This window comes from Austrofundulus limnaeus, unplaced genomic scaffold (genome assembly GCF_001266775.1).
Source record: "Austrofundulus limnaeus strain Quisiro unplaced genomic scaffold, Austrofundulus_limnaeus-1.0 Scaffold1, whole genome shotgun sequence".
Lineage (NCBI taxonomy): Eukaryota > Metazoa > Chordata > Actinopteri > Cyprinodontiformes > Rivulidae > Austrofundulus > Austrofundulus limnaeus.
The window spans coordinates 9,927,650-9,937,712 of record NW_013952403.1 but is presented as its reverse complement, the minus strand read 5'-3'; the positions used below and the strand labels follow the sequence as shown (position 1 = coordinate 9,937,712).

At 39.0% G+C, this 10,063-nt stretch overlaps 1 protein-coding gene across 1 annotated transcript in view; it reads right to left on the bottom strand.

Annotated features, from left to right (window-relative positions):
* Window positions 1-9,120, bottom strand: part of kif3a (kinesin family member 3A) — a gene marked incomplete in the record, with an annotated part of 18,023 nt that extends 8,903 nt beyond the window's left edge. Inside the window, 9 exon segments of the mRNA XM_014009030.1 lie at window positions 2,238-2,336; window positions 2,426-2,600; window positions 2,776-2,973; window positions 3,098-3,237; window positions 3,643-3,748; window positions 6,899-6,983; window positions 7,953-8,097; window positions 8,301-8,574; window positions 8,958-9,120. Coding sequence (XP_013864484.1) covers window positions 2,238-2,336; window positions 2,426-2,600; window positions 2,776-2,973; window positions 3,098-3,237; window positions 3,643-3,748; window positions 6,899-6,983; window positions 7,953-8,097; window positions 8,301-8,574; window positions 8,958-8,963 — 1,228 coding nt within the window.
* Window positions 9,121-10,063: the final 943 nt, after the last annotated feature.

The following is a 10,063-nucleotide window of genomic DNA, read 5'->3' as shown; positions in this document are numbered from 1 at the left end:
GTACTGTGGTACCATAATACTATACACCTACTATAATCCATTTCTGGCCAAATATCCACACATCAGTTCAATCAAATCAAATCAAAAGATTTTCAGCACACCTCTCTAAAGGCTTTTTCACGAGACAGCCCATACCGTCACTGGTGTGTCTGGCTGCCTCAGTTCCTTGCAGAAGACACACGGAGGTGGAGAGGTGGGACTGAAAGACCCCACCTCCGTAACGCCCCTGAGCCTCGGGGCGAGGTAACAGAAACGGTACCGTCGACCTCTGAAAAGGCGGGTTGGGATATCGCCTCCAACTGATTTGGTTAATGTGATGAAGTGCTGACTAACAGCTTCAGGAAGCATCCAGCCACAGGTTTCTTGTTAGCTTTAAACTTTCAGTGTCCTTTTTTTTTTTTTGGAGCCCTGTGAGCTCATTGTTCTCTATATGTGCAGGGGAGGGAATACATCTTTGTCGGCTTTGTCAAAAATATACAGCAGTGCCAATACAACCATGATAAGAGTCAGGTTATTTTGAAACCTACAACCATAAAAAAATGTAATTGGATGTATTTTGATTTGTGCCACATAATACAGGGCTAGAGCCATTTAGCGACTTCTGCTGCTCTCATGAAAGAAARACGTCAGAGAAACCAGGGTTTTTTTTCTCCCACACCTCTTTTGATTCCGCCTTCAGATTTAACTTATTCTGAAAGCATGTTTGAGCAGAGAGAACAGAGCATCCACATGGAATGGGCTGTTCGGTCATTTAGTTGTACTGTCTTCTGAAAGAAAATTCCTCAAGCTTTCCAATAACAGGTTTAATTAAAGAAAACATCATTAATGAATTATTAATTAAACAATGATTATTGCACAGTAGTCGTTGGACATTTTTACTCACTCTTTTGCAATATCCATAGTTAGACAAATTGACATAGAAAAAAAAAAAATTCTACAAATGACTAAAGTTCTAAGCATCAGGAAAGCCCCTAAAGGAACTACCTACATGCACATCACAAATAACACWAATAGGTCGTTATCTAAATTTAAACAGAAATACAACAAAGAGCACTCAAGCAAATGAAGAAAGTGAAAAGACAATTAGAAAGTAGAATCTCATTCATGTTTTTGATGAATAAAAACAACAGGTCACGTGGATTTTATAATAAACTTGATGAAGAGCACCTCTTTAGAGACGAGGCCCCCAAAGAACTACTTGTTGATGTCATGATGTTAATGCTGGTCAATAAGTTCAATGACAATGTTTCCCACAGTGAATCATAGTCCTGGTGGGCCACCATGTTTTATTTGCCCCTCCACTCTGCGCAGATGAAAGTTTGTTACTTCCAGACGATGTGTGGAGATTGAGGCAGCAGGATAAATAGTTTGAACTTAGCATTAGCAACGTAGCGCTCCACTTTCGCCACCTGTTCCCCACTCCCACCATAAAAACAATAACCCCAGGCTTGGTAAGTTTTCTGGGGCAACGCTGAATGTCATTTAAAATATATATCATGTTACAATAACAAAAAGGTGGTAATAGATGAAAAATATTTTATATTGTATTATTTATACACACGAGTTTGTGTGTGAAAAGGTCTAAAATCTGTGGACAGGCAGGCGGTTGGAGCGTTACCTAGACTCACTAATTMTAGATTGGTCGTCAGTGGGCAGCGGCTTTGATGAAGTGTAGGTAAATTCTGAGCCATTAGTGATGATGACTGTTTGAAAAGCAGCGGTGGAAACACCAAATGCCACAAAGCCCACAAAGAGAAAGGAAAAAAAAGGAAGGTGAAAAATATGAGACTAACGAATGAACTAGTTTTAAGCGTGGGCATGAAAATTGCTGAGTCAGCCAGGGTAGCGTGTTGCTAACTTAGAAAAAAAATTAAAATATGAATGACAAACCGCTTTTTCTCATTCACATTGTCAACATTTCTATGTAATGTTGACAATGTGAGCTATGCAACAAAAACAGATGAAAGAATTCTTGCTGAGTTTTAACGCTTCCCACTTGTAGTAAGAGGTGAGTAAGGTGAGAATACCAGGGGAACTCCTAAATGAGCACATTAAACACACACTAAAATTTAAATGTAAAGTCATGATGGAACTCACAAATCTAGATAAACATCTGAGGAAGTACTGACTAAAATTGTACATTTTTGCGCTGAAAAAGCACTATTCGCAAACTATGCAGATGATTATCTAGCCATACGCAATGATTACGTAACGAACGACTTGTGGCATATTCTTACCCCTCCTCCTCCTGCGACCTTCTCCTGCTTCCCCTGCTTCATCTTCACCTTCATCCATGTCGTCTGAGCCACTGCCATCCGAGCCGGAGATCTCTTCGCCTTTGATTTATCCAAAACAAAAACGCACGTCAATTTAAAAAAAATAAAGTTTGCAATTTAAAGTTAGGCATTTATTGTTTGCCCTTTACCTTCTTCCAGTTTCTTTTTCAGCTCCTCGATCTCTTTCTGAAACTGCCGCAGCAGAGCATCCTTTGGATCCTCGTTGATTCTGGCTTTGTTCTTGATGTTTTTAGCCCTGTTAGCATAGCGCAGGGTACTGATGGTCTCATCGTAGTTGTAGTCCGCAGGGCCAATATTTGCACACTGGTGGGGAAAATTTGTCAAATAAATTTGGAGGTAAAAACTGTTGGTCAGACCTGTTTGAGCTAACTAAAAAACAAAAGAATAAAACAAAACAAAACCAACCAACTTTGAAACACTGAATTAGTGATTTCAATAAAAGCCATATGTAAAACATGACACTAAGCTCAAGGCGTACCATCATGGTCTTGGAGTTTCCTCCCAGTGAATCCTGCAGCAGACGGGTCAGTTTTGAGTTTCTGTAGGGAACGTGTGTGCTCTTGCCATCCACCAGGGCAGAGATGACGTTCCCCAGCGTGCTGAGGGAGAGGTTGATCTTTGTTGCTTCCTTCAAACGCTGCCCCGTGGCGCCAGTCTTGCCCTGTCTTTCCGAACCCTGCGGCACAACGGTAGATTAGATTATTCACAAAAAAATCTGCCACTTTCAAATGCTACGAGAGTTTTAAAAGAGTTGTCGTGTTTTTGAAGAATTATTTTTGTATRCTTTTTTGAATACGCACCGCCAAATCGACCAGATGAAGCTTCCCCATGCGCACATGCTGGTTACCGTCGACACCCTTCTCACTYCACTCGATGGTGATGGTGAAGATAGCATGAGATCGAGAGCTGTGCTCGTTCATGTTTGTAGCCCCAACAGACCCTAAACATAAGAAATTACCATTAATTAGACAAAAATAGATGTTGAAATTATTCCTATTAGATTTAGCTACATTTATTTCCTAAAGTAAAAAAAGTTTGTTTCTTTAGACATATCATGCTTTGAAATTCTTCTTTTTCACATTTAAATCATTCAGTTGGGGTCTTTATACAGTGGAACTGCAATGCTTTGGTCAGAATTCCTCCTTATTTTGACATACCAGCGCCACTTTCACTCTTTTTTTTTGCAGAGACTCCAAGTACACAAAATGGTTTTAACAGCTAAAAAAGTGGATTTTAGATTACATGTCTCCTTTCAATTAATTTGTTTATTTTGATTTCCTAAAACCAAAACGTGCTTCAATGTCATCACCAAGCACTTCTGTCTTCAGTGAGAAGTTCTGCTTACGGTTTTTGTGACCCAGAGTCATAATCCTGTCCATGTCGTCAGCATTGTTCACAACATAACCTGAGAGGTCCTTGATGTAGACACCGACATCTGGTCTTTCTTTGACCTGATGAAACAAAGATCCTTATTAGGAAAGAGCTATAAAAAAAAATCTCACCAACCCCAAATCTCAGAAAATAGGTGAGACATTGTGTAAAATAAAAATAAAAACAGAAAGCATTGATTTGCAAAACTCATATGTACAAAGTAAACATATCAAAAGTTTAAATTAAAAAATTGTACTTCTAAAAAATTTTTAAATCTTGAAAACAGCACATCTCAACAACGTTGGGTCATGTCTACCTCTGTAAAGCAAGAGTCTTTTAACAACCGTCTGTAAATGTCTAGGAACTAAAGCAACCAGCTGCTGGAGTTTCTGGAGCAGAATGTTGTTTCATTCTTGTCTGATGCAGGACTAGACGAGTCTTATTTTCCACATARTTTGTTTTATGGTACACCAAATAATTTCAACTGGTGACAAGAGGTCTAGGTCCATATTTATCAAACTTAGAATAACTCTTAAGAATGCTGTTAAGAATCAAGTGTCRCAGTCTCACTTTAAGCAAAGTGTCAGACTAAACCTTAAGTCAGTCTTAGAGCTGATTTACGACACTTTGCTGTGCCGCAAAGCTGATCCTGGATGACGTCATTWGAAAATCCCCAGCATGGACCAATCACTGCCTCGGATTTCATGTCCAACAATATTCTCTGAGAAATGTCAAGATAAAATTGTGAAAATCCTAAGACATGTTTACATTCAACACAGTAATGTTCATACATGTCACGTTGTACTGATTGTCCATAAATTACATGGATTTTCCCCATTTTGCATGAAGACGTTAAGAGAAAGTCTCACGGATTTAAACAAACAAACTCATCTCCAGCCTGAGAACATGGTGGTTTGGTTTGGTTCACACCCTCCTCCTCATGTCTCCACTAAACTTCCCGTAGACGTCTCTTTTACAAACCCACCTCACCGTTATCCACTCTGCCCAAGACGTCGCTCCATCAATTGTATTTATGTATAAGGTGTATGAGAGTACTATAGATTTTTTAAATAAAATTTACTTATTTTATGAAGGTTAAGTTAAACAAATTAAAGAGTAATTTATCCCAAAATTAACTTTTTTGCTGATAAACTGTCTAAATTGTGTCAAAGGTTATAAAGTACTATTTGTGTGCTAATTTTGACGTTTTTGTGTAAATTTGTAAAAATCTGCAATATTTAGTTTAAAAACGTCTTAGTGCTGCATAGTGCATACTATAGGTCAGTGTTTTTCAATCCCGGTCCTCCAGGCACACTGTCCTGCATGTTTTAGATGTTCCCCTGCTTCAACACAGCTGATTTCAATTGTTAACTGATTGAAGTTACACAAAAGCCTGTTAATCATCTGAACCAGGTGGGTCAAAGCAGGGAAACCTGGGCAGTGTGCCTTCAGGACCAGGGTTGAAAACCACTGCTATAGGTTGAACATTGATGCTGCTGTTGAATTTACATATTGGTTTAAGACAGTTTGTTTTCATCACTGGTTCATGCTTTTGTCAATAAAGCGCTTTTGTCAATAAAGCTGCCTGTTCTGGTATAAAAGCCTCTCTCTCAGACACGCCCCAGCAGCAGTCAGAGGTTGGAACAGCTAGCACCATGAAAGTCTGTTATGATAGCAATAATGCTAACACAGACAGCCTCAGTAGCACCAGGCTTCATGTATCCTGAATCAACCCTTTGAACCAGCAGCTCGATCTGATAGCTCCACAGCCTGACTCTCCCTCAACCTCCGGTGAGGAGGGGGCTGCCCTGCGTTGCTCTTAAAGTATAATAAAAGGTAAGTTCAATCCCAGCGTAACTAGAGCGGACAAAAAATAATAATAATCCCCAGACTTTTGACTGCATCTCATGCAGTCTGCATTCACTCACCTTCTGACTGAAAATAATGATATACGGTAATATTCTCTCCAAAAGCTGGCCAGAAATATTCGCTTTAAGTCCAGCACTATGGGTGCCATATTTTCCTCCTTATTTCTTTTGTATTTCATGCCTAAACCTGTTTTGCACACCTTATTTTAGTTACCCTGCACATAACTGAAAATCACACTCTGGCAGGGGAACCCCAGCCCACTTAAGGCGTTTTCTGAGGTGGTGCTGGTTATTCCTGAGGAGGACAGCTGTGATCTCTGTATTCTCAGTCCATCTCAGACCCCTAGTGGCATCTCTTAACCAGTTGAAAGACCTCGAAAGCCATCTTAAATATCTAGGAGAGTAAAAGTGATTCCTGATCTTGAGACTTTTTATGACTGGCTTTCACACTTACGTCTGAGACAAGGAGTACCTTTAAGAAATTGTCAGCATTTGAGTCTAAAATTCCACTCTAAGAAGTTTGATAGATATGGGCCCTGGACTGCAGGTGGGTCACTTCAGCACTTAGACTCCTCTACTACAAAACCACGCTGTTGGAACGAGCGTAGGCCTTCTCTAGAAAAGATGCCACCAAGATGGGAGTATGTTATTCCAAAACCCATATATACTTTTCGGCATTAATGACGCCCTTCCAGATGTGTAAGCTGCCCATGTCATAGATATTAATGCACTCCTATACCACCAGAGAGGCAGGCTTCAAATTGAGTGCTGAAAACAGGCTGGATGCCTGAGATAAACTGAGAGAAAATGTAAACTTCACCCAGAAGAAGTTCCCAGGCCAGGATGTGATCTGGCAATCTTCTAGCTAAGAGGCACCAGCTCCACTACCGTAATTGTGCCACCATGACGCCTGTTGACAAACACTATTAAATTATTGTTTTTACTCAAACTGGTCTCTGCTCACATTTACTTTTAAGAGATTTAGCCTCCCTAAGATGATTTTTATACCCACTGACCTATTGCCAATTAACCTGGTTTATTGCCGAATGCTCTTCAAGCTGTTCATTAGTTTTTTGTTGCCCCTATCCCAGCTTTATGTGTTGCTGCCATCAGATTCAAAACTTTATTTTAAATGTTTAATATGTTTAATATGTTATATTATTTATACAGGTTTATGAAATAAAAAAAATATTGCATTGTTTTTAATTTACATTTACACCTCTTAARCTTTTTAGAACTGAGGTTGTACAAACCTACAGATTCTTTGCAACTTCCCACTCAGAAAAATGACTGAAGTCTTTTTTGAAACAACTCATCAAAACCAGTTTTGTTGTTAGTTGCTGCATCTAAACATCCTGTTACCTCAAGTCTCTGCATCTGATCCTTGCCGAGCAAGTCCCGCACTTCTTCGTTGTAAATCTCCAGGTACGAAACACGAACCAAAAATCTATCACAGACGAGTAAAGACAGAATGGTTTGTTGGTAAAATGCAAAAATAATGAATGCAAGTCTTTCGTTTGTGACACCCTCATCTTTAAGAGTTGTGCTACATGGAGATTTTTACTCTTATCTTAGGTTCAATTAGGACAACAAAAAAATACAACTTCAAGTGAGCAAACTAATTACAGCTGAGAGAGTTCCAGCAGTACCAGAACATATTTTTAAAACTCAGAAGTTTGTTAGAGGATGTGTATTATATTGACTGTTGCTGTAATATGGGTAAACATTAAAAACAATTTAGCACCTGGATTTTTACTAGTACATTTTGCTTAAAAACTTTATCTCCGAAATACGACAGGAAGATCCAGAGCCAGTAATTATGCGCCGTTAACAAAAAGTTGGTATATTTTGACAGTATATCTGACAACAAAACAAAACAACCATCCAGTTGGGTCATTTTCCACAAATCAATGCGACAATTTTCATACACTAGAGACAGGCCACGTTTTATCAGCTGCGACCTGAAGTAGTAAGTTGAATATAGCAAATGAGACTTAAGATCCTTAATAAGTAAAAAAATGTGTAAGTTTGGAGAGACAGTGTAACGTCGTATCCTGAATGACACTCATCACATGGTCATGACCAAAACTTTGCAAAGCAGCTTTGTAGGCAGTATTTTTACAGGAACTGATCAAACGCAAAGATTACATTTATCCAGGTCATGGTTTGAACTTTTAACATACATTTTTACAGTTCAAAATGCATCCTTTCATTTTCTTTTTAAAACTGCAGAAGCGTCATCATTTGAACAAAAAGAGATGCGACAGCCTATTTCCCAACAACTTGTCGCGTATGATTCTCGTCATATTGTCAGGTCACTCATAACGCAACAGGTTCATCTGTAAAACCAAATACTGCAGGTTCAGACTGTATCACTTCAGCATTCCTGTTATTTGTGTCCATGTTGATATTATACCTGGTGTCACCCTCTGCCTTGGCAATATGACCAAAAATGTGAGCAAAAGAATTTGGGATTATCCCTCTGAGTTCCGGCACTGCTCTCACACCCTCCATGGTGAATGTTTTTCCTGTGCCGGTTTGCCCATATGCAAAAATTGTGCCTGAAAAAAAAAAAAAAAACAGAAGAAGAAATTACTAACAACATGGATCACAAAAAACGCAGGATGAGTAATTAGTTAGCTTTAGGTGAAAAAAAGTGTGCATATTAAACACTGCAGCAGTGTGTGGAACAACTGAAAGTAGTGTTGATATTTTACAGAACTGGTGCAGTGAATCATATCATGCATAATCACATGAAGTATACCATTATATCCCTCTAACACTGAATCAATGATGGGGCGGGCAGTGAGATTGTAGACGTCCAGCTGTTTGCTGTCAGGTCCAAACACAGTGTCAAAGGTGAAGGTTTTAGGAGGCTCCTGAGAGGTCTCCAGTTTGTTCACGGTTATGGTCCCGCGGATCTCGTCCACAGTGACGGACTGCTTGTGGCCCATCGCCTTTTCTTTCTGGTTGAGGGGACGACATCGCACCACAACTTTGACATTATCACTGACCTCCTGTTTGTCTGGCTTACTGCTCTGAAATAAGAAAAACATTACACATATTAGAAGGTAAGATGAATGTGGGTGGACATTTAGGGTGCAGCTGACATACAGATAAAAGGTGAAATATAAGATTGATAAGATTGCCACCGCATATGCTCGATAACCTTATGTGTGTTGTTTTGTTCGGCGGGGCAGAGGATACAAAGACAATAAAATTATCACAAACAACAGGGGTAAAACCTTCATCGTGTTAAAGGGGAATAGCCAAGTTTTGTACCGGTCACATTCCTTCTCTTTCATCTTACCACACAGCGAAAACCGCTAAGCTAGCCGTGTTAACCCGGCTAGCATCACATCAACCGAAGGGAGGAACCCTTTTCATGCGAACAACAACAAAAACAGGCTTGACGACTTACCGGCATGGTGAAAACGTAACAAGCCGGATGTAATTTGTGTACAATTAATGTCAAACGTTTGACGTCTTTTGTTCATTTGACTCGGGGTTATTTGAAGAAGAATAACACCAGCGTTGTGGCCATTTCATTACACCTTGTTGCCAGGCTCGTCCGTGTGCGCGCATGCGCGTTACGACCAAGCTGTGACTGGACAGTTGTCATAAAGAAAAATATTTATTATGCGTTTACTACCGCAAAAGCAATTTGATAAAAAAAAAAAAAGATCCTGAGAATATATAATATAGCTCAAATATATGTTTTTGGACTTTATTACAAACATAAAGCAGTCGAGCGTCACTGAGGCTGTAAAGACACAAAGAAAAAAACAGGGCCGGACCTAGATATTTGTGGGGCCCTAAGCAAGGAAAGTGTTGTCCCATATTGGCCTAGGTTTGAATGAGTTCTTTTGTGTTTTGACAAACCATAGAAATTGATTAACGCCATTGCAAATGTTGATACTAATAACACTTTGTTTGTGGCACTGTAAATGATGAATACGATTTAAATGCCAACAATATTTTCTATATTCGTAGTTATTTTACCACTATAAAAAATGTGACAATTTTGTTATGTACACACACACACACACACACATACACATACACACACACGTGTATGTTCCAATTCTTGTTTGGTTTAGCATTTTATTGTTTCAATGCAGATGAACTACCATATGTTTTCATAACTGCCATAATGATTGCATCAATGAAGTTGAAGCATGCTATAATGCTTTAGCTTATTTGATGTTAATTCATGCCGTTGTATTTTGTGAATACTGTTGTTTGATATATTAATTCTGGAAAAGGACATCCTGGTGAATCACTTTGACTTTAGTCATAAAACTGTTTTAAAGTTTTCACTTTGCAGGGCAGAGTTTTCCTTTAACTGTTGGGGTGAAAATGGTTGTGCTTTAATATCAGCAGAGCTTGACAACCCAAAGGTTATGATAATTCAGAGTTTATTTGCAGATTTTTTTTTCAGAGATTCAGATAATCTGATTTTTGAAAAATACACTATGTAGGAAAAAATATCGAGTCATACCTTTCAAATGTTCACCTGTCTCAGCC